This window comes from Cetorhinus maximus, chromosome 11, assembly GCF_964194155.1.
Source record: "Cetorhinus maximus chromosome 11, sCetMax3.hap1.1, whole genome shotgun sequence".
Lineage (NCBI taxonomy): Eukaryota > Metazoa > Chordata > Chondrichthyes > Lamniformes > Cetorhinidae > Cetorhinus > Cetorhinus maximus.
Window position 1 is genome coordinate 106,102,159 of NC_135889.1, and position 25,751 is coordinate 106,127,909.

Consider the following 25,751-nt stretch of genomic DNA (forward strand, 5'->3'; position numbering starts at 1 on the left):
TCCCTTGGATGCTGCCAATGGACACCTGGCCTCCTCTCCCTTCTGCCCCTCTCTTCCTCCTCAGAGGAAGTAGACCAGTGGAGTAGACAATCCCCGTTACCAGGGAAACAGAAGGCTGTTTGGTAACTGGAAGGGTTCACACTGTATAAATCCCCCAGGGGCCTTGGAGACACCAATGAGCCCTGAAATGAAAGTTAGCAATGCAAAGACTGAAGTTAAAAACAGAGATAACATTGTCAAGCTTCACTAAGCAGCAGCTTAGTGAACCAGCAGCAAACTATCTCCTAAACCCCTCACTACTCACAATGGCAATGCTCTGGACACTTTTCATCCCACCATCGAATAACAATTTGTTAAAAATGGGCTGCCCGCCTGCACGTTTTGCCCATGCAATGAGCACGAAATCACATAGGCAATGCAAGATTGCAGTCAATAGTTATTAATGACCTTAATTGGCCCCTTAATTGTCAGCAGGTACTGCTCCAACTCCCATGCGCGCCCACCGACTTCAATACTGCAAGCATGTGCAATTTTACATGTGAACAGGTCGGACGTGCCTGACCTCGGAATGCAAGATTCAGGCCTATATTTTGATGATGTCTTGTGTTTCTGAAAGCTTCTTAATAATTATTAGGTCTTAACAGCGTAATCATTAATTCTTGTATTATTTTTGGAACAATTTATTTTTGTTCTTTAAACAGAAGGTGAGATCATTATCTACTTAAAAAAAGCAAGGCAGAATGAGAATGAAATCAAAACTTGCGTGTAGTTTTTTTCTAATGCTAAATCTTGCCTAGTCAGTCCAAGGTACAATACCGTATAAGAAAGAGGGCTAAATTTACAGCCATTCATTGTCAAAAGGCAAAAGTTCTAGCCTCCAGCTACACTGTCCACTGCAGTCGCAACACCACCTGATAAAGTGTAAAATTTCCCAGGTATGTCCACAAAAGCAGGATAAATCCAATCCTGCCAATTACTGGCCCATCACTCTACTCTCAATCATCAGCAAAATGATGGAAGATGTTGCCAGCAACGCTATTAAGTGGAATTTACTCACCATTAATCTACTCAAATCGAATTCTGCCAGGACCACTTGGCTCCAAACCTCAATACAACCTTGGTTCAAACATGGACAATGGAGCTCAAGCCCAGAGATGAGGCAAGAGTGACTTCCTTTAACATCAAGGGAACATTAGACTGAGTGTGGCATCAATGACCCCTAGTAAAATTGATGTCAATGAGAATTGAGGGAAAACCCTGAACTGACTGCAGTCATACCTAGCACAAAGGAAGATGGTTGTGGTTGTTAGAGACCAATTGTCTCAGCCTCAGTATATCACTGCAGAAGTTCCTTAGGGTAGTGTCCTACCCTCAATCATCTTCAGCTGCTTCGTCAATGATCTTCCTTTCATTATAAAGTCAAAAGTGGGATGTTCACTGACATTGTCAGTGTGTTAAATTCCATTTGCAACTCTGCAGATAATGAATCCATTTATGCCTGTAACAAGACTGGACAATATCCAGGTTTGGGCTGATAAGTGGCAAGTAACATTCATGCCACACAGGTGCCAGGAAATGGCCATCTCCAATAAAAGAAAGTTATCCAACCACATCCCCTTGACATTCAATGTCATTTTTCATTGTGGAATCCACCACCCTCAACATATTCACGGTCGCCATTGACTGGGTCAGGCAAATGCTTACCAAAGCAGATCAAAGGTTAGATATTCTGCAGCAATTGACTCACCCATTGACTCCCTGAAGCCTTTCCACCATCCATAAGACACAAGTCAAGAGTGTGATGGAATAATCTGCACTCGCCTGGTTGAGTATGGCTCCAACAACATTCAAGAACCTTGACCACCCAGCATAAAGCAGCCTCATTTATTGGCACCCCATCCACCATCTTAAACATTCACTCCCTCCACCACCAGTGCACAGTGGCAGCAGTGTGTACCGTCTACAAGGTGCACTGCAGCAACTCGCCAAGGCTTCTTAGACAGCACCTCCCAAATCCATGACCGCTACCATCTAGAAGGGCAAGGGCATGGAAAGACCACCGCCTCTAAGTTCCCTTCTAAGTCACGCACCATCTTGACTAGGAAGTACAACATTGTTCCTTCATTGCCGCTGGAACAAATTCCTGGATCTCCCTACTTAACAGCACTGAGGGTGTACCTACACTACATGGATTGTAGCAATTCAGGAAGGCAGCTCACCATCACCTTCTGAAGGCCAATTAGGGATGGACAATAAATTTTGATCTTCCCAGCATTGCCCACATCCCATGAATGTACAAAAAAAACTCCCTTTTATATAGTGCCTTATAATGTCTTTCACAAGAACGCCTTGGCACACTTGTGTATTGTCATGGCACCATGAATTCAAAAGCCTGGATTATGAATTCAAATCCCACCATGAGATTTGTTTGGCCCGTCTTAAACTCTTGAATTGGAAAAAAAACTAGTTTTCTCCTAACCCATCATTTAAGATGACTTTTTAATCGGTGTATGATTTTCCCCATGGCTCCTCTTCCAGGCAGGATATTTATGAGTTAAATCACTTCTTGCATGAAGAAGTTCCTCTTGACATCTCCTAAGTCTTAATTCTCTAGTGTTAGTTTATGCAGCAAGTGGTTATGATCTATGATGCACTGTCTTCACGGGTGGCAGAGGCAGATTCAATCATGGCTTTCTATAGGGAATTAGCAAAGTACTTGAAGGGAAAAAAAATCGCAGAGCACAGGGAGAAAGCAGAGGAGTGGGACTACCTGAATTGCTCTTGCAGAGAGTCAGCATAGACTTGATGGACCAAATGGCCTTCTCCTGTGCTGTAACCATTTGATATTATGCATGTGTATGCAAGATTTCCCATATTCTCCAGTTTACTTCTAACATATTCAGTAGTTCTTCTGTAACAATGCACTTACCAAAGATTATTTTCACTCTGGGTGCTTGCAGAATATGGTCAATTGCAGACTGACTTCCCAGAATATACCCCGCTCAAGTTTCTTATCCACTAACAAAGTGAAAAATACTTCCGTTAAGCATAAAGAGCTCCAGTTCTTCCCTTATCACACAATCATTTGACACTAAGGAGCTGCCAAACTGCTTTTTTCTGCATCTTCTCCATGGCTTCAATATTTCCCTTAATTCTTGAAGCATACAACGAATTACTTCTAAAGTGTGGTCACTATTATTATAACTGCCACTTACCCAATTACAAGAAATGAAGGAATTGACCAGTTAATTTATTATTTTGGCTTTGTTGGCTCACGGCAAAGCCAAGAGATCTCCATGTGATTATTTAATGTGTCCCTAAACCACTGGAAGAGGCAAACAGAGACTTACTTCACATCCAAAGGACAGTATCGCTGTCAATGTATTACTCTTTCAGTGTCATGCTAAGCATTGGTCCAGAATGCATGCTAATGCTTTGGAGCAGAGCTTAAACTGCCTGATTCCAAGCTGACACTTAACAAATAAAGTCGGCTAAAAATAGTCAAAAATCATGATGAATTTGCGTATAACATACGTAAGGCTGCAGTTAGGAGTAATGTGGACAGTTTTGGGTGCTTCACTATAGAAGATCATTAAAGTCTGCATTGATTCACCGGGATAATTTCTGTGATGGGAAACAACAGCTATGAGGAGAGAACTTAGATACTAGGACTATTTCCACTGGTGCTGAGTAAGTTGGGGAGATTGAATGGATTTTTTTAACATTACAAAGAATTTTGAGATTGTTAATCAAGAAACACTATTTCCTCAGGTTGGGGAGGCAGATACAGGAGGGTATTAAATTAAAATTATCACTAAAACTGTAAGCAGAGAGGATCAGAGAAAAATCTTTACACCAAATGTTATAGGTCCACATGAAAATAAAGGGCAGGAAAAGACATCTGGCTCATCTGGTCAGTCTCTTGCAACTTAACCAAAAGGCATACAAATTGGCCAGAAAAAAACAAGACCTGAGGATTGGGAGCACTTTAGAATTCAGCAAAGGAGGACCAAGGGATTGATTAAGAAGGGGAAAATAGAGTATGAGAGTAAGCTTGCGGGGAACATAAAAACTGATTGTATAAGTTTCTATAGGTACGTGAAGAGAAAAAGATTGGTGAAGACAAATGTAGATCCCTTACAGTCAGAAACAGGGGAATTTATAATGGAGAACAAAGAAATTGCTGACCAACTAAATACATACTTTGGGTCTGTCTTCACAAAAGAGGACACAAAAAACATACCAGAAATGTTGGGGAACACAGGGTTTAGTGAGAGGGAGGAATTGAAAAAAATCAGTATTAGTAGGAAAATGGTGTTGGAGAAATTGATGGGATTGAAAGCTGATAAATCCCCAGGGCCTGATAATCCAGAGTATTTAAGGAAGTGGCCCTAGAAATAGTGGATGCATTTGTGGTCATCTTCTGAGATTCTATAGACTCCGGAACAGTTCCTACAGATTGGAGGATAGCTAATGTAATCCCACTACTTAAAAAGGGAGGTAGAGAGAAAACAGGGAATTGTAGATCAGTCAGCCTAACATCGGTAGTGGGGAAAATTCTAGAGTCCATTATAAAAGATTTAATAGCTGAGCACTTGGAAAACAGTGGCAGAATCAAACAGAGTCAGCACAGATTTACGAATGGGAAATCATGCTTGACAAATCTACTGGAATTTTTTGAGGATGTAATTAATAGAGTTGATGAGGGGGAGCGAGTGAATGTGGTTTATTTGGACTTTCAGAAGGCTTTCGACAAAGTCCTACATAAGAGATTAGTATGTAAGATTAAAGCGCATGGGATTGGGGGTAGCGTATTGAGATGGATAGAAAACTGGTTGGCAGACAGGAAACAAAGAGTGGGAATAAACGAGTCTTTTTCCGAATGGCAGGCAGTGACTAGTGGGGTACTGCAGGAATCGGTGCAGGGACCCCAGCTATTCACAATATATATTAATGATTTAGATAAGGTAACTAAATGTAATATCTCCAAATTTGCAGATGACACAAAGCTGGGTGGAAGGGTGAGCTGTGCAGAGGATGCAGAGATGCTTCAGTGTGGTTTGGACAAGCTGAGTAAGTGGGCAAATGCATGACAGATGCAATGTGGATAAATGTGAGGTTATCCACTTTGGTAGCAAAAACAGGAAGGCAGATTATTATTAAATTGAGAGAGGGGAATGTATAACAAGACCTGGGTGTCCTCGTACACCAATCGCTGAAGGTAAGCATGCAGGTGCAGCAGGCGGTAAAGAAGGCAAATGGTATGTTGGCCTTCATAGCCAGAGGATTCGAGTACAGGAACAGGGATGTATTGCTGCAATTATACAGGGCCTTGGTGAGACCACACCTGGAATATTGTGTGCAGTTTTGATCTCCTTATCTGAGGGAGGATGTTCTTGCTATAGAGGGAGTGCAGCGAAGGTTTACCAGGCTGATTCCTGGGATGGCGGGACTGACATATGAGGAGAGATTGAGTCGGTTAGGATTATATTCGCTGGAGTTCAGAAGAATGAGGGGGGATCTCATAGAAACCTATAAAATTCTAACAGGACTAGACAGGATAGATGCAGGAAGGATGTTCCTGATGGTGGGGGAGTCCAGAACCAGGGGTCTCAGTCGGAGGATGTGGGGTAGGCAATTTAGAACTAAGATGAGGAGAAATTTTTTTCACCCAGAGAGTGGTGAGCCTATGGAATTCACCCCCACAGAAAGTAGTTGAGGACAAAACATTGTGGGCAGAATTTTCCCCCCGTTGGGGGGGAAGTTCAGGAGCGGGCGCGTGGAGGCGTGCCTCCGATCAGCGCTCCCAATCGGGACGTGCCGCCATTTTACGTGGGCGGGCCAATTAAGGCCCGCCCGGCGTGACGTCTGCAATGAAGCGCTGTGCACTCCCTGTGTGGGCGGGTGGAGGGATTCCCTGAGCTGAGAGTGTACTCTTTCACATACGCGCACAAAAGAGGGCACTCATCTCCCTGAGGCTAAGTGCAGCCTCAGGGAGATCGGCTCCACATTGAAAAATGTTAAATGTAGAGAAAAAAAATTTCCCTGACATGTCCCCTCATGTGACACTGTCACATGAGTTGGGACATGTCCATCACTTTTAGTTACGCTTTTATTAAAATTTTAAAAACCTACATGAAACCTCATCCTACCCGTGGATGGGGTTTCATGCTTTTTCTGAAGCCCGCCAGGGCTCCCGGCCTGCCCACCAACCTTAAGGTTGGACGGGCAGATCCACTAATTACGTTAATTATGTGTCAATGGCCTCAATAGGCCGTTGACAGGTCGGCGGGCACACAGCTGATTCGGCTGACCCCCGCCAACCTGAAAATTGAAACGAGGCAGGGTGGCATCAGGAGTTCTGCCCGACGTCATCCTGCGTCATTTTATGCATCGGCGAGCGGGCCCCGCCCCCTGCTCGCCAACCAGGAAAACCTGGCCTGTAGGTTTTCATGAAGGAGTTAGATATAGCTCTTGGGGCGAAAGGGATCAAAGGGTATGGGGAGAAAGCGGGAGCAGGCTATTGAGTTGGATGATCAGCCATGATCATAATGAATGACGGAGCAGGCTCGAAGGGCTGAATGGCCTACTCCTGCTCCTATTTTCTATGTTTCTATGTAACATGACCTCCATCTGCTATGTCACCTTACCCCCAATATCAGCCAGGCATGCTGGGGGAAGTGAAAAAAAAGGAAAACTCTCAAGCATTTGAGGAAACAAATACCTTTGGAAATTCATCTCCAACGTTTGAAAATTAGTAAGAAAATACCAGGAGATCATGGTGACTGGGAGAATCACCCCTTTATACTCCACTTTACTTGTACATCTCCATACTTATTGAAGGAACAGGAATCCTGTTCCATGTGTTAATAACTCTGTGAAAGGAGTATCTTCTACTGCCTAAACTAGTTGTATAACTTTTACTCATGATTCTCCTTAACCTAGCTATCTAACCCATCCAAGTGGACCAAATCTAGCCCTTTCACTATTTTAAAATCTCAATCATTGTTGGTTTATATTTTCTTGGAGTAAATATCCCCACCTGTCTAAGTTAATTTTAATAACCAAGGGCCTTTAAACTATGTATCAATCTGGTGTCCTCCTCTGAACTTTTACTAGGACACTGTAACAACCTCCATCCCCCAATCCCCCTCCCCCCAATGGCTACCTGCCACTTCCTCACCTGAGACCTAGGTTTTCTATAGGCAAAGAACAGTAGTTTTCTTTTGTATTTAACTATCGAGGGAATACATGATGGTATTCTATTGCTTTTGCAGTAGCGTCTCGACAGTGACCTTCAGAGATCCATATGCTATAACACCAGGGTCTTGCTCTTGCTCAACAGCCTTAAACTTACAAAGTTGCAGATTCTTGCCCTTGGCCATACCCATGTGTATTATACCACATTTGTCTACATTAAACCAATGCTGTCAGGTGTAGGTTCATTCCCCCATTACTGGAAGATCTTCCTGTAATATAATACTCTCATCTACAGTTCCAATGCCCACACAAATCTTTCTATCATCTGTGAACAGCTCCCCCAATAATTACATTCAGATATAAAAGTCTCAATCCAACTTTTCTGATGCTGCTGTAAACTAGCTCTGTGCAAAATCCATGAAAATATTCAGTCTGCAGTTACAGCTCTCTAAATTCTGACTATCAGATGTCGGCTGCTCCACCCATTTCCTGTTGTTCTCCAGTTCCCCGTATTCCCCATTCACTAGCTCTACCTTTGCAATAGTAACTGACATAGGCGTATATTCTTAGGTGTTTATATTTCAGAGGCGTTCGAAGATTAATGCAACAGTGAATAGCAGAGATATTCATGATATGAGGCTGAGGGTGCAGTGGGGTGGGGGGTTTGATTTAAAGGAGGAACAGGATTAGTGTAGCTGAGGGGAATGAATGGGAAGCCACTCAGGACAATGCTGCATGAAACCAGGAAGGTTTTGAACTCATTTTTATGATCAGTCGGTTTCCTGCCTGAATCCAGTAGCTGGAAACAAAGTTTTGGATGACATGACACTTGATCATATGATCCAAAGCCCCAAAGAAAGTCAAGGGGGAAGAAGGGGTGCTTAGGGAAGGAGAAGCCTGATATTTCCTTGGAAGGATAGCTCTACTCCTCTGGGTCCACAAGGAAACAAAACAAACTTACCTTTCTTGGCCTCTTCTGATCCCAGCTCCTGTCCTCAACACATTTGACCTAGTTTCTTCATAAAGGCATGGGGATAAGATTGCAGTCGGACATTGATAACATATTTGGACTCCACTGCTTTCTAAAGTGCCGCCTGCTTGACTCCTAAAAAATCCTACTCGAGACTTGAGTAGGGAAATCTATGCTGCCATTCCAGTGCAGTGCTGAGGGAAAGCTGTGATGTTGGTGATACCATCATTCAGATGGACATTAAATCAAGGCCCCATCTGCATTCTCAGGTGGACATAAACAATCCCATGTCACTATTTCAAAGAAGAGCAGGGGAGTTACCCCAGTGTCCTGGCTAATATTTATCCCTCAAGCAACATCATTAAAACATTCTCTGGTCATTATCACATTGCCGTTTGCAAATTGGCTACCTCTTTTCCACTTCCAGCAACTGCACTTTAAGAATACTTCATTAGCTGTAAAACAGTTTGGGATGCCCTATGGTTGTGAAAAAATGCAAAATCAGGACCATAGGTAAATTGCATAATGGCAATTAAACTGCTAACCTGTTTCCTACCAGGAGTAGTGGTGGGGAGGAGGGTTAAAATCCATTCTGCAGAGTATTTAGCTTGACTTAATTGGCAACACTCCTATCCTTGATTTAGAAAGTTGTGGACATGAATCCTTCTTCAATGCAGGAGCTGGACTTGACACTTTAGTGGACTACTAAGGGAATGCTTCATTGTCAGAGAGCTTTCACTGATCTCCCTTATCTAATCATTAGTGTTTTTTTGCCCCAGGCAGTAGGGAAGATGGTAGGCATTTTGACAAGACGGGACTGAACAGTGGAGAATCATAGAATGATACAGCGGGCAGCTATTCAGCCCATCATGCTAGTGCTGGCTTTTTTGAAAGAGCTAACACATTTTTCCCCTCCCTGCTTTTCTCATAGCCCTGTAATTTTTTTTTAATGCTTCCAAGTATATATCCAATTCCCTTTTGACAAAGTTAGAGTAACTTTGTCAGGAAGTGCATTCCAAATCCTATATCATTGTAAATAAAAAAAACTCATTTCCACTCTAGTTTTGGAATGCACTATATGGGTAGAGGCAGGCACAATTGAAGCATTCAAACAAGAATTAGACTTATTTTGAAAAGGAAGAATGTGCAGGGTTACAGGGAGAAGGCAGGGGAACAGAAATAGGTGAGTTGCTCACCCGAAGAGTTGGTGCAGACACGATGGGCCAAATGGCCTCCTTCTGCGCTGTAACAATCCTGTGATTCCTTCAATCTGTGTCCCTAGGTGACAGACCCTTCTGCGATGGGAAATGGCACCTTATTTACTCTTATCAAAACCCTTCATAATTTTGAACACCATTGTGCAACATCCTCATAACCTTCCATGCTCTGCTCTCAGGAGAACAAACCCAACTTGTCTATCCTCTCCACATAGTGAGGCCTGTTTGATCTAAAACTTGTCTTATGAGCAAGGAGGTGCTACTTTAACATATTATACCTGCATATGCAGTAAAAATCATAGCTGTGATCAGAGGGTTTTTTTTAATTTGGCAAAGAAATACGTATCCTTTGTAATAGATCATAAGCTTTAATAAGCTCAGATTAAAAATACAGCTTAGTGATCAGGTACAGAACAGCCTGCTTATTATAAACAGCTTGAATAATTCTAATTGGTGGTCTTTAAAACAAAGAATTATTGCAATAATTTACATCAATACTGGATTACATTTTCCAAGAAAAAAAAACTATACTTCAATAAATACTGCCAAAACATTAGAATGGACTTACAAGTTTCAACATTCAAAAAAAATGTAAGACGCTCTACAGTTTTTGAAAACATTTTATAATTTAAGTTTACAATACCTAATACAGAGAAGCTTTTGCCAGCCATTATATAATACCACCCTAAAGCATCATGATGCACCAATCATAAAGCATTGTTTAGTGAAGAAACCAATTGTTTAATGGTGTTCAATGGAATGACCTTATTTTTGCAATGATGATGGACAAAGTGCAACTACAGCGCTCATTATATGTTCAATATTATTTGGACAATATTGCCCCCACCACAAGTCCTTATAAATACAGCATCCCTGAAAAAACTTCCAAGAATGAAGTGTAATTGTTATTTTGCTTGCTGGTTTATTTTTTCCTTTTTCACCCTCCCCCACCTAACAAGCTCATGTGCCTATTACTGGTATGAGGCCCTCAAGTCTTTGACCTGGTATCCCTTTAAAAGAGTTCCAGGGATTCATAAGGTTATCTTTCTCACATATTCCGGTAACAGCATCTATATCCAGCTTTTTCAGGCCAAATCATTCCACTTGCTGAACCCCAAGGTCCCGCACATAAAAGGTGGAGGATATCTTTTCAAAGGCTATTTGAGACACGTTGGTATGTAAATGATGCTGTGCACTGCACGTGGTCCTTTTGTTTTGTCAAAAAAGCCTTTCATTCCACACTGTAACTTCGTCTGACTGTCTCCATCTGTTCCCCAAACCCCACCATCCTCACATCACAGTGCAACTTCGAGCCTTGTCCTTTCGCAAGTCTGGAGACACTGTGGATAGTTCTGGTCTGCTGGGCACATGTGAAATCCTTTTTGTGGCTCGCTTTGATTGGTTACGTTTGACGTTTTTGTTTGGCTTGTTCACGCAAGCCAGCGTTGCCACATGAAAAATGTCCCTAACGCTGTTCTCTGATGACAACGATGAGCATTCTATATACGTTGCCGCTCCAATCTGCTTGGCCATGTTGGTACCCTGAAGAGACACAAATTGTAGATTAATGGTTGGATCAGTGGTACGACCACAAAGACATCATAACGTTTGAAGGACAGGTTGGAAAGTCAATGTCAATTTTTTTTAAAAAAAACAAATTTTGAATAATCAAACAATTAGTTACACTGTCAACCTTCTCAATGGAAGTGTCTTTGTCAAAGACATACTGTATGTAACTTCTTGATGCATTTCTTTTGGAATGAGGTGGTACCCCTGAGGAGAGGGGTGATGACAGCAGATTTGAAGGAGAAGGGGATAATACCCAAGGAGAACCATAAACAATATCAACTAACACAGGAGCCAGGAATGGGAAGTCACCATAGTCATGACCTTGCTGTGCTTTAGTTTATTCAGATTGTGTTATGAAACCTATACATGGAAATTTCTACGACACCCTCAAACTCATAAGCACCACTGGGCGTGGATAAGTGGCATCATGCATTGTTCACAAGCCTTCACCTTCGTCATGGGACTCCCAGTTTGAAACAACTATGAGATATAACTGATGTTGCTTTTTGATATGCTTCACTCACACCAGAGTCTCCCTATAACAAGGGCATTAATGAACCCTGCTCAGTAATGAGCGCGATTTGCAACTTCCAAGGTATATCACATTATGAATGGTCTGACATGAGGATTTTCTGTAAGATTTTAAGCCAACTGTCATGCAGAGAAATTACTGCTGGTCAAATTCACAGAATTTCTGAGCTACAACTTAGTCAGGAAAACAATTTAGACTGGGTGTTACTTTTTGTGGTGATGCATTTTACCATTATCACAAAACACAAAGGGGTAGAAAAAATGGCAGTTACACAACCAAAGGCAGCATTTGCTTAGTTGTTGCTAGTAGTTACATGTAGCTGGTGCTACATGGAACTTTGGTGGGCAGCATGGGTGCAGGTGGAATGCTAGACTCCTCAGAAGATACAACTTTTTTTTTTAAACAATGCCATGGTTAGATTTGGGGCTGCCAGTAGCATCAACAGTAAGAATTACACCAGCACATATTCTGAGCAATTAAGAGTAAATGCAACTCCATCACATCACTGATGTTTAAACTTCTGTTGAGTGCAACAAGGATTCTGAGTTCATTAATTCCATTGCACTGAGTGCATATTTCAAATGAGAAGCACACCAGCGATACTCATTCCCTTGCACCAGAACAATGGCTGTCATTGAGTAATGGAAATCAATATCTACCTGATCGTAGGACACAGGATTCTGTCGGTGATTGGACAGTTCCACTAATGTTGTCAGGTCTGTGCGCAGATCAGATTTGCAGCCAACTAACAGGGTTTTTGTGTTTGGACAGAATTCCTGGATCTCACCTTTCCACTGAAAAGACAGGAAACAAAAGATAATGAGACTGTGTGTGAAACTAAAGTCCAGTTCTTTGCAGTTCTGCTTGTGGTTGCAGCACACATTTAAGGAAAATGTTAAACAACGAGCTATTAAGCATAATTTAACAAGAGAAGGCAGTAGGCAGCAAGTTAACGCTTAAAGGCATGCTCTCCAAGTCGAAGTGCATTAAAAGTAGTTCATTATAGATGATATCAAGAGTTTGGCTTGGTGTTTATTACCAAAATACAACAATGAGCTGTTGTGCTTTAAATCACTCAAGGCCAGACAAGACTACACAACAGGCCTGAGTGCCAAAAAATGGCTTGTGGGCAAGTCAAATTATGCCAATTTTCGTTGAATCATTTACCATAAAAGTGAACAATGCACAGCTGAATGAACTAACTTTGTGACATTTATAATGTTTAGATTGTTCGTTAGCAGTTTGCAAATTATGGAAAGTTAATCATTACAGACGAGTCATAACCTGCTGTTCCTTTCTATTGTTGTTATCGCTAATGAAATTGAATTCCATCACATGTACCATTCAAAACTGCATTTGATGAGACAACAACAATTCGTATTTAAATAGCACCTTTCAATTGGGAAAATTTCCCAAGGAGATTCATGGAGATGGACCAACGGAACAAAAAAAAAAATGGACATAAAACCAAGGAGGCATTAGGCGACTAAAATCAAAGGTTGAAGTTTTAAGGAACATCTTAAAGGGGGAGGGAGAGGGAGAGAAATCGAGGGAATTTAAAAGCTTAACGCCATGAAGACTGAAGATATGTTTTCCAATGTTAGGTGAAGGCATTGAGGGTTGCACAAGGGATGTAAAAATGTAGTTTAGATAGTGGAAGTTAATTGGTGGAGAGGAATGGAATTATTGGTGAAGAGTTCTGAGGGTTTTAGTATTGGAAGAGGTTACAGGATGTGAGGGATGAGACCATGGATGTCTTTGACCATGGGAATCTCAAAAAGCAAGACACTGGATGGAAGTCAAAGTAAGTTAGTAAACCCAGGGGTGACCAATGAGCAGGACCTGGTGGGAGTTAAGATACAGGCATAAGAGTTTTGGAAGAGTTCAAGTTTACAGAGAGGAGTGGAAGTTGGGAGAGCATTCAAATAGTCAAATCGGGTGATAACAAAAATATGGATTGGGTTTCAGCAGAAGATAAGCTGAAGCTGGGATACATATTACAGAGGTGGAAGCAGGCAGTCTTTGTGATAGAGAGGATATGGGGGGTCAGAACCACAGCCAAGGATCAAATAGGGTGCTGAGGTTGCAATGGCTGGTATAGCCTGAGACATTGCCTGTGGAGTGGGATGGAATAAAAAAAATTCTATGTAGAAATAAAAATTACAATTGTCATTGTTACATTCAGTGTTATAGCTCCCATTACTTAGATCAGAATATGATTGTCTACCACAAATGATAAGTGTTAAAGATCTGAATTATGAATTAAATCCAGTGGATAAATTGCATTATAATCTACTGGGTTAGAATTTTCCACATTGTAATTGGACTGTTTACCAAAAGAGAAATGAGTTTAAAACAAATCACTGTGTTCTTGAAATTCCTCCATGTGTTATCATCAGCTCAATGATGGGTAAGCATGCATTGCATTCCTGACGGTACTATGCTAACAAAGTAATGGGGTTAACAAGTTAAAGTGACACACATAGGAACTTGGCTCAGCCCCTCATCTAGCTCAGGCTTCAATTGTGTGTTCATAATCATAGGGGGGAATTTTCACGCCAGTGTGCGGGGGCAGGCCCCGCACGCTGACACGTAAAGTGACGCGCGGTGATGTCAGGCGTGCGTCCCAACAGCATCGCATGTCAGTCAGATCTTTCATTTGGCGGCTGTGTGCCCACTGAACTGTCAAAGGCCTGTTAAGGCCATTAAAGAGCCAATTAAACTAATTATCAATGCTGCCCATCCAACCTTCACAGAATCATAGAGTGCAGAAGAGGCCCTTCGGCCCATCAAGTCTGCACCGACACTAAGGTTGGCGGGCAGGCAAAGAGCCCAAGCGGCCTTCACATTTTTCAGGAAACCTCATCCATGGGCGGGATTAGGATTCCTGAAGGTTAAATAAAATCTATAAATAATTTATTCACATTTCGTAAACGTGTCCCAGCTCATGTGACACTGTCACATGAGGAGGCATGTGTAAATAATTTTTACCTTTCTTTATTTAAATATTTCAATGTGAACTTAGTCTCCCTGAGGCAGCTCCGGGCCTCAGGGAGATTTCTGTGCTCATCTATTTGAAGTCTTCCTAGTGACTCAGCCGCTGACCTTATGCTGCAACAAGTCGAAGTCCACAGCTGTACACAAGAATGTAAACAAACAGGAGCCCCTCCAGCAGGAAGGATTCAAAGCAATGTACACAAATCTATTATTTCTATTATTAAAAGTGGCACCGCTGCCTTCCTCCCACAATAACTGAACAGAAGGTTATTGCATTCACAGTGACATTTACTGCAATTATTACTCAGCTCCTCGTTCAAATTTAATCTGGGTTATTGGAGGAAAACAGATTTTAAATTCATTGATCTTTGCTTGTATTTACTTTAGTCTGTTATTGGTTTTATTTAAAAGGGTAGTTAATGAGTTGAGATTGACTGTAATATGCTACCAAAATAAACTTATAAAATATAGAAAAGTCAAAACCTAATACCACCAGCATTTAAATTTTTAAAACAAGTGAGTAATCTCTTTGGGCTCAGTACTCATTGTGAAGAATTCCCATATAATCTTAAATGCATTCATCTTCCACCAGAACTCTTAATATTTTTGATTCCATTGTTTTAAGCTTCCAAACAATTAGCTGCTAGTTTGATAGCTGGCACTGAAGTGTTGAAATTGTAATTATATCACCACGTTCCTCTGTGGCGAACTCACTTCCTGGGAGTGCCATCCACACCCCAGTCTGTGATGTCATTGGCAAGTCAGGATATCAGTACAGAAATTCTTCAATGAGAACTTTCTTTGGTGAGCACATTTGCTTCAGGTTCAAAAAGACAGTACTGTATGTTCTCGATGTGTTTTCAGAAACTGTTCCAGCTTGCCAACACAATATTCAGTAAACAATGCCAAATAGGATACCAAAAAGTTATGTTTTCCACACAACTGACTTGCTGAACAAAAATCAGGAGAAAACAATTCGGTCAACTGAGGATTTTGACGTGCGAGAGGTTGTGAAGCTCCACTCTGGGATATAACTGCACTTGGGAAACAGACCAGAAGGAGTGCAAGTTTGGTTCCTCCACACGTTATGACAGCTACATTATGGAATAAAACGATGTTCCTTTTTGATAATTAATTTCTCCACTGGATCAAAATGAAATGTTTTGTGTTAAAATTGAATATGATCTTTGGTGCACCTACCTTCTTAAGCACACTGTCAAGGGTCTCCGGGCGACTTATATCGAAACAAATCAAAACAGCGTCAGAATCTGGGTAGGAAAGTGGTCGGACATTATCGTAGTAGGGAGATCCTGGACAAAACAAACCCAAACTGTCAGTTGTACAATAGTCTTTATGCAAAGCACAACATAACAGCACAACAAGCATCATCTGTGGCATTCTTCAGTTTAACATCCCTCACAATATAGAACCCCCCTGGCAACTCATTTTAGGCACGGCAGTTTAAAAAAAGTAATATGCAGACAGCTCAGGTGAATAATGTAATTTGGATCCTTAAGGCAGGAACTGTAAACATTCATTACTGTGAAGCAGATATGTCAAAAAATGTGTTAGACAATAGAAAAATGAGAGTCTTCAGAATATTTAATCTGCACATCTTCAAATATGCAAATGATGTTGAAAACAGCCCTTCAAATTCATGGCACTTGAAGAATGATAACTTTACTTCGTTACCACATGCGATATTGGCACTAAAGCATAAAGAAGAAAGTACTTGCATTTATATATCATATATGTTATCTTCACAACCTTCCAAAATCCCTAACAGGTAATGAAGTACTTTTGACGTGTAATCACTTGATTAGGTTTCTAATGCTCCCGAATGTCCAGGAGACTCAGAATGGGGGATGAATCGCTGGACACTGCTGCTCCCAACCTGGGAGAACTGTGCCCTTTAGATCTCTCACTGCAGCACACGGACAAGACTGCTCTCCGTGATATTACCAGCCACACGTGGAGAAGCGTCCTAGCTCAGTGACATTGCCACTACTGCCCACCCCCTCCCCAAATTTGGTTTTCCCTCTTCCCCACCTCTTTAATCTCAGAGCTTCTCATGTAGCAGCTGCAGGTGAGAAAGCCAGACTCAAGGCAATCAACAACTGGGGACCCAAGCTCTATAAAATACAGTAATGTTTGAAGACATCACATGGTCAAACATCTCATGATCAAACCTCCAGGAGTTAGTAATGCAGGCAGAGATGGCAACTAATTTGAGCACAGCATGATCTAACCAAAGCCAAGATAAATAAATAGGTAATCTGTTTGTGATGTTCTGAGGAATAGATGTTGACATGCACACTAGAAGGACTCCCTTTCTCTTCATTGACAAGCACATTGGGACATTTTACATCTACTCACGTCTTTGTTTTATTACCTAAAGACTTGACTACCCCAATGTTCTCCTGGTTGGCCTCCCATCTTTCACCATCCATAACCTTGAGCTCATCCAAATCTCTGCTGCCTATATTTTAACTTGCACCATGTCTCATTCACCCGGATTCCCAGTTTGAGAACACATCAGTTTTAGAACTCTTATCCTGGTTTGCAAATCACTCCATAGGCCACAGCCCTCTCCAGCTCTGTAACCTCCACCAGCCCTACAATCCCCCAAGATCTCTGCGCTCCTCCAAATCTGCCCTCTTACGCATCTGATTTTAAAAGTCACTTCATCACAGGTGCCGGAGAGCTCAGCATCTAGCCACAAAGCTCTGAGAAATGTTACTATGGTAAAAAAGTGTGCCATGAACGCGAGCTGTGTTATAACATCTCTTCCTTCACCTCTGACACCGTCAACAGTTTCTCAATACTGCACTGAAATGTCAGCCTAGATTGTATGTTGAAGTCTCCAGGGTGGAGTTTGACACAGAGGCAAGAATACTATCACTGAACCTTTATTAGGTAAAAATGGTTGAAAGCAAAAGTGCTATGTAGTAACTAAAATAAGCAAATTACATTCAAAGGACTTTTTTTTGCAATTTAAAGCTGGATATGTCCCCCACCCCTCCAGAAAATGGACATTATGTAATCATGATAGTTTTCTCTTGCTTTAGGTACTGTGCAAACAGCCAGAATAGTCATAGAGCACACAATGGCTTTCCCCTGTAAAAAGAATTCATTGTAATTGTAGCTTGCAACAACGCATTCTTCATTACATCAAAATTGATGAGCACTGAACGAGAAGGAAGCACCTGGTAGCCTAAGGAACGGATTAAAACAGGTCCATGGGCCATAACCTTGCTGGCAACACTCTACAGCCTACTGATTTGCAGCTAGCATGATCCAATCCTTATTACAGCTACTGAGTATTCCAACAGTAAAGAATACTTCAACTGTTATTAAAAAAAACATTCTTCATTCTGTTTTAGGTTAAGCACCATCTTCCAACAGCTTATATATAAGTTTATTATGTGGTTTAACAAATAAATTAAGCTGGTTTAACTCACTACCCTCAGTAATTACAACACCAGTGAAACCCAACAGCTCTAGAATTTGTTCTCTGATCCAACCCTGCCACTTCCGTTAAGTAAATACCTGATATAATGAATTGTTTTCACGAGAATGAATTTTGAAAATTGATTCTGCCATTATTCCTATGAATCAAACGATTTCAGCTCTGAATTTTGTGGACTTCTTTGAATCCTGTGCCTGTATGGTCAAAACTGTACTTTCATAATATGGTTAAAAATATTCTAACGTTCTCCCAAGTGACCTTATTAAATTTGATAAACAGGGTCAATTTATAAGAGGAATTGAGTGTAGTATTTCCATTGCCATTTGTTGAAGCACTGATGTGTGAAGAATGAAAGACTAAATTCACAGCGAAATCAAACTCTGAAAGACACTAGTATCACTTCAGCATAAAGGGTCAGCTTAATTTATTGGGCTTAGAAAGCACATTAAAATGTGAGGCAAGTTATTAGCTGTTGACAGGAGTGTCTGACTGTTCTGCCTTTCCATTTTACAGGTTTTTTACCCCCCATTTGCTTATGATAAATACTGCTTCTTGCACTGCAATTTACATTTGTAATACCCATCAATCAAATCAGTTGAACGGAGGATCTGAAACGTGCAGTGATAGTGTGTCTAGGTAGCTCCTCCCTCATACAGTTGGCAAGACAGTCTAGTTCAATGCATTGGTTCAATATATATATTATATATATATATTTTTTTTTTAAATTCAGTCTTGCCCTCCTGTAGTCTTTTCTGACTGTTACTAGTCCAGCAGTGAACTTCTGTTGTATTGGTACACTGGAGCATGAGCAGCAGAGAAAGATAACCACATTCCATATATGAGAATGCCAACCACTGGGAATTTAACGGCTGCTGACCATGAAAATCACCTTCTACACTGAAGTGAATTTGACAAGTGTTCAGGCCACTCAAATAAGAACAGAGTACCACTTATCTGGGAGCTCTCATATCTGTAAATCCAGGCTAATGTCCATTTTTAAGGGAATGAGCATTACTATACTGATGTCAATACCTGTGAGCTTTACACTGGTTTCCCTCCAAATCATACAATTCTTGCTAACGACTAGTCTTGATCCAGTGATCTGGTTAAGCACTCTGGTATTAACCGCCTCCATTAAAACTACATGACATTTTCTAAAAAAAAACACTCCACTTCAAAAGAGTGGGCAATACATGATTTAGAGAGATTTCATACTTTTCTTTCTTGCATTATTCTATTTAGTTCAGGATTTAAATATATTTCAGATTTTTTTTCCCTTCAGTAATTAATCCAATCCTTCCAGCTGGGTATGCTGCACTATTAGAATTTCCCCAGTGAAGCAAAAGCTAATTTACTTTGAAGCTTCACAGATGTTCCCATGTGAAATTAAAACGATACAATGGAAATATTGCATGAGCTTTCATACTAATCACCTGAGAATAGCATTTAACATGGTTGCACATGGCTGTTGTAAATGCCTTTAGCAAGATTATAAAATGGGGACTCAATAATTCAAGGAACATTGGACTGCACTAATACTTTTATAATCTCTCACTGTCTCTTTTGTCATCTTCGAGCTTCAAGCTAAACTCTTTGCAGTCGAATGAGAGGGCACTAGTGAGGTTCAAACTAGTGAAAGGCAATTCATTTGCCAAAGCAAGGAACCTACTGTATTGAGGGAAATCAAATTACAGGTCTGAAGGAATGAAATAATGCTTATTTATTTCTTAAAACTAAGCTAGGAGTAGGGGTGGGGGTGAAAAAATTCACTGATGATCTAAAGAATTGGGATTTACTGAACTTTTTATTGTGTAAACATGATAATGTAAAATGCAGTGTAGCAGTTCAGCTAATAGAAGCTTAAAAGTTTCTCACAGGGGACTTGTGAAAATAGTTCAAAAAAATCTCCTCCCACATATACCTTAAGACATGAGGAGCATTTTTAGATACCAACTCATGAACCAAAAGATAGGCAACAATGCCTACAAAATGGCCAAGCAATATGCAATGTGTTGAAGAAAACCAAATATAAATTTATAACTGTGTGATTTGAAGTTTCACCAACTATAGATTAGCGTGTGCACACACATATGCGTGCGTGCACATGTTGGGTGGGGAGGCGGGGGTCAGGCAGCCAATGATTGTTCTCGTCATCCACACAGGCTTTGTTATAAATAGATCATCTTCACTCTAGGATTACATAAGGCCACATAAATGAGACAATACCATGTCACTGGGGTCTTACACTCCATGACAGAAATTCAATTCTTTATCAACTTTTTATCTGCCCAGAGCTTCAGCTGCAGCTTATGAAATTCATGCTACTGTATTTATATAACTGCCTCTCAACTTTTGTAGGAAACTGCAATGTTCCATTAGGCTGGTTATCAAATAGGTGCCCAGTCATTACAGAGTGTGGCTAATTATCAATGTATAAGCCTTTCAAAATCAATTCATTCAACCTAATTTGAATGAACTACAATCAGTGCAGGAGTTGTAGTTTGGTTGAGGCAAATGAGCCAAAGCATCTGTTCCCTGCAAAGCACTGTGTGAAGTAGTACTGTGGAGGATTAGGAACAATATTGATGAAAGTGGTAACACAGCTGTAAATTAAATATTGAGGGTTTCCAAACTACCTTCAACTATCAGACAGGCATTATGTACACCATTTTAGTGTAATCCATTTACAAAGGTACATAAAAACATTAATTTAAGCAGTTAAAATTGAAATGTCTGATGATACACTGGCTAATTACTGCACTGGTTAATTACTGCAGAGTAGTTAAGATCAAAGAATCTTCAGCAGACCCCATCATCTACAGAGCAGTCACCCCATTCAAGATCAGAGGATATGGCTCATATATTCTTCAAATATCTTCCTGCCAGAAGACTGGATAAGATAATATGGATTTGGATCGGGTCTAGTTGAGACAAGGGAAGTGATCAAACAACTGAACTCTAAGATAAGTTTATCTCGACATGCACTGAATCTTAGAACTTCTGTTCAAAAAGTAATTTGCTGCTGCCAAACTGTATGCCCTTCATACTTGCAATGAACTGCACCAAGTCAATAGCGAGTATTATATATAAATTTCAATTCTTGTTGTAGTACCAGTATCAAGAATGTTATACATAGCCCATTACATATTTTCAACCATCTGGCAGAGTTTTATTTCTGGAACCATTGCTACAGTTTCCAATAACACAGAGACAAAAAGAACAAAGGATTTGGGTTGCTGGATAAGCTTAGTATTTTGCAATATCATTCCAACATCCTATTCAGTATGACTAACTTGCACACTAAGACATACATAATGAGAATTTCCCTACAATGACCCTGTGTTCCAAAGCACAAATATTGTTAGTAAATCTATCACTGTATTTTTTCCCAGGGATATAGTCATGTAACAATTACAAATTGTGACACCTTATCTGCAAAAAATAGTAAGATCAGTTACTTAAAGGCTTTGGAAATAACAACTCAAGATTCTTGTAATGGAATCATTTACATCGTCAACTTTGTTGCATACTGGGCTCTCATTAGGCTATAAAATTTTTAATAAATATAAATTAATTAAGAGCTGAAATTGTGCAGCGTTTTGAGGGGTTTATTTTCCAACTCTGAATCACAGTACAGGTGCATTTTACATGAAGGAACAGTTCATTTAACAAAGAACAGACCAATTTCATTATCAGTGCTGGCCCCCTGAAATTTATTGGTACAGCTTCTGAGTAACAATTAATCCATTGTTAGTGTTTGTGAATTTTAAGAAGCAGGAATGCAGAAATCTCATGGTTTGGGGGAAATTCTGGCTTCCTGGTAAAGTCATTGCTTTGGTATTAGAAAGCAAGTGCCCTAAAAATAACCACCACCCAAGGTTCCAAACCTGTTTGAGAGCTTTTGCTTTGCTTCAGTAGGGAATGCTTACTGTGCTTTGAATTACATCGCTAATTTAGTGGCCCGGCACATTTAAGAGCGACAAGTAATTAACTGGCCCAGGATCAGCAATGCTGTGGCCAACTGAGAATCGCAGGTAAGGAGCAAGAGAATTCAGCCAATTACAACTGAATAATATTATCTGGAGGAACTCTCAAAATCATTGAGTGCGGTTGAAGGGTACCCAACTCATTGATATTTCTAGCACATCACTCCTTGAAGAAAAATAGCACTTTGATGAGGGCGATTATACAATCAGCTTTAAACAACTATAACAGCTCTTTAAGTCCACCCTATTTTAATAGTTGCTGTCTGTTCCAATAGGGAGGAAACTAAAATCTAAGCAAACATTCAATTTATTCTTTTAAGTCAGCACGTTCATTCTAAAATTGAGAACATCAGAGTGCCAAGTTGGAAGTCTACTGGGCACCCCATTATAGTAAAATGGATTTAGATTTTTTTTTAAACCAAATGTCTTTCTGAATCCTCTCCACACAGTTGTTAGATACCTTTTAATCAAGAGGAAACAGATATGTAGTTAGCTATTTAGTTACTTATCTTACAGAAGAGACTATTTGAGGATGTCCATTTTAATCAGTTGTTTGAAGCTGTGATCCCTTTTAATATGATTTATTACTACAGTCTGAAGTTCAATGTCAAAATAGGCATATTTTGAAAAGTAATATCACTTTGTCCGAAACGGATCCGGTGGAATGGGTTCGTTCAGACGGTGAGTCTGAAGAAATGCTGGGAGTAAAAAAAAAACCTATCAGAAATCTTATTAATGGACTAATTGTATTGGGTACAACAACGTTTCCGTCTTGGGAATAGGGGCCAAGTGTCGTGTAAGTAAGTACAATTTCTGGAGTCATCAAAACACCTCCTTTGTGGGGCCACATTGCGCAGAGAGGCGAGCGAGCAAGGAAAGTGCAAATGAAAGCTGGTTTCTCTAGGCGGCGACATTCTCTCCTCTCTGCCTCATGCTGAGAGACAGACCGGTTTGGGCTCGGGACAGTTCTTGATGGGCTTGTCAGCGCAATTCCTTACATTCCAGTCTGGAAAGGGAAAATTCCAGCACTGTTAGATCACACAAATGGAAACCATTTGAAGAATGGTTGATCGGCGCAGGCCACTGCAAGCAAGCAAGCAAACTCCCTCCGTGGCAATCGGGGCACTTATCTCGGCTCCTCGCCCCCCCCCCCACCCCCCCTCCTCGCCTTTGATGTGCCTTTAATGCTCCCACATTGTGGCTTTTAAGAGAGTTTTCTACCAAACTGCATGCTGAGAATTTCGAACTATCCTTATTGGTGTCGATTCCAAAAATGTTCAAATCGTTGCATGAAATGGAATTCACAATCATAATAATACGTACATCACATATATATATATATATACACACACATATACATATACACATACACACACGGTGTAAAGGGTGGGGAGGAGAGCTGGTCTTTGATTTCATGACCTGAGATGCAATTAAATCCTTGCATCAATCAGTAAACCTGTTCGTGTTTAAGATGCAAGAACGCATCAAGATGTTATTTTTTATTTAACCATTTGAAGTCTCTTAAAAAGAAACCTCTAAAGTAGTGAGAAACGAACATCTCTCCGATGTAGCCCACCCTTCCCCCTGGGCCCAATTGGTGCTTGAACCCGAGAAACGAATCGAAAGCACATTCCCCAGGTTCCAAAAACCTTTGGGTCTGAAACCTAGACAACCGCAGCGGCTCGGCTGGAAGACCCGCTCCCACTCCCTCGGCGGGGTGCAATGGATTTCCTTACGAAATTCTCGCAATTTGAAAGCAACGGGGTGAATCTCCCTTCCCACGGAGCCGAGAGAAGCTGGGTGTGATCAAACCCGCCGCTTCTTAGCGGTTCGTCAATTCCCGAACAACGCGCTGAAATCAACCCCGTTTGAGTCCTTGGTTTAATTTCACTGGGAATCTCGTCAGTCTCAAACCTCCCGCTCAGCTAACACCCAGAGGACCACCCCCCAACTAAAACACGACTTGTTTTCTCCAGGGTAAACTGACAGGTTACCGAACCGATCACCCAAAGTTGCTGCCGGATAAGTATTGCTGATTTCTCTACAGAAGGTGTAAGATGCTCCGAAGGGTCATACGGACCCGAAGCGTTAACTCTTGTTTCTCTCTCCACAGATATTGCCAGGACCTGCTGAGTTCTTAACCCCCAACACAAGCATTTTTCTGTTTTTATTTCGGATTTCCAGCAACCGCAGTATTTTGCTTTCATCGTATATAAGATGCTAGTTTGGGTTAATACGGTGCTTAACATTCTTGGAGCTAGGGTCTGTCTTCCTTACCTGAAGTATCCCAGAGACTCAACTCTATCCTTTGTGTTTCAATCTCAAAGCTGGCTGTGTAATTCTCAAAGACCGTGGGCACATAGCTCTAAACACAAAGGACGAAGAATAAATTATTCATTTTGAAAAATGTATTAAAAAAAAGGCAAGGAAAAAAAATCCGAGAGACCAAATAAAAAAATAGCGTTTAAAAAAGCGCACGTGCAACATTCGCGGTCAAAAGATGAACAGCGACTAAAAACCTATCGTTCATTCATTTAAAATGAATCCCGAACATGTGAAAGTAGATTAACAGCACCGGCTGGAGAATATTAACAGCGTAATAACATGACAAAAAACGGTGCGGGATTCTTTAAAATCCTAAAAGTTAAAAAGAGCATTGATCATATCACACTGACTGAACCAGGTCCGGGAACATACCTCCGGGAAACAATCCTTGGCAAAGACGTGCAGCAAAGCGGTTTTTCCACACTGGCTATCACCCACCACAACAATTTTACACTTGACGGTTTGATTATCCATTGCGTTTTTAGTGAGCTTCTGGCTTGACCTTCTTTCCTTCATTGACGTGGATTTGGAGGGGGGTTTAAAAAAATTAATTTCGCCCGGTTGCAAACGCTAGCGACAAGCCGCCGGTGAAAAGTGGAAGGTGATGTGCTGCTGGCAACTTCCCTAACAAAAAAGAAACCACGGAGAGTTCTTGGATCTGCCTTGTCTGCCTCTCTCCGTTCCTCTAACACTGGAAGCTACCCCACAACTGTTTCTGCTTAGGGTTTGCGCACCTCCTAATATAACATCCCAAAGACCGTGGGGCGCTTTGGAACAGCCTCCCCCTGTTCACTGTGGGCTGAGGGCGGAGATAAGCCTTTGCAGGGACTACTGGAGTCTGTAGTCCAGAGGCTCAACCCCAACTGTACCGAGAGCGAAACTGTGAACTACAACTACTGCCCTCCCTACCCAGTCTATCAATGAAACCCGGCAGCCAATCCCGTCTCTCCACGGCGCTGATTGGTCTCTTGCTGAGCTCCTTGAGAACCTTATTGTTCCCGCTGGAGTGCGCGCCTCCCTGACCAGCTCTGATTGGCTCCTTGGGGCCGCTTCAGATTATCATTGGCTGCTTCGCTGCCAATCGCAGGAGCTGCCTTTACCATAGTTTGTCACTCCGCTCCATCCCTCCCCACCAAGTGTTCGGGATCCGGCTTTTTTTTATTTCGTAACTGCCAGCGACCCAGAAAGGTCGTGTTTGAGAGTAATTTAAATGTTAACTTATAAATGTTGCAACTGCAAAATTTCCCCTCCTTTCCTGTTGTTCTGACCAAGGCACAACGAGGCTGACCATAGTCTTATGTGGTCATTTTAATTTTCCAAATGTATTACTCATCTGGTCTATGGAGTTTTACAACCGGGAAAGAGGCCCATCCTGTCTGTGCTGGTCATGAAAGCCCCTATTTACCCTAATCCCATGTTCCAGCACTTGGCCTGTAGCCTTGTATGCTCTGGCGTTTCAAGTGCTCATTTAAATACTTCTTAAATG

The 25,751-nt window shown here is 41.2% G+C and overlaps 1 protein-coding gene across 1 annotated transcript; it reads right to left on the reverse strand.

Moving 5' to 3' along the window:
- Positions 1–9,735: 9,735 nt before the first annotated feature.
- On the reverse strand, positions 9,736–25,156 carry rnd3b (Rho family GTPase 3b). The gene is made up of 5 exons (XM_078552542.1): positions 24,638–25,156; positions 24,218–24,305; positions 15,686–15,795; positions 12,148–12,282; positions 9,736–10,929 (listed from the first exon to the last, which is right to left on the reverse strand). The coding sequence occupies exons 1-5, from the start codon at positions 24,779–24,781 to the stop codon at positions 10,678–10,680; spliced, it is 729 nt and encodes a 242-aa protein (XP_078408668.1). The 5' UTR covers positions 24,782–25,156; the 3' UTR covers positions 9,736–10,677.
- Between the last annotated feature and the right edge of the window lie 595 nt (positions 25,157–25,751).

What these genes read in the sequence shown, in the direction of transcription:
- rnd3b (XM_078552542.1), bottom strand. Translation starts at nt 24,781, where the DNA reads ATGAAGGAAAGAAGGTCAAGCCAGAAGCTCACTAAAAACGCAATGGAT. An exon ending in GAGTCTCTGGGATACTTCAG is followed by an intron (nt 15,796 to 24,217) that starts GTAAGGAAGACA and finishes TGTTTTGTCCAG; the next exon opens with GATCTCCCTACTACGATAAT. An exon ending in TTGACAGTGTGCTTAAGAAG is followed by an intron (nt 12,283 to 15,685) that starts GTAGGTGCACCA and finishes CTGTCTTTTCAG; the next exon opens with TGGAAAGGTGAGATCCAGGA.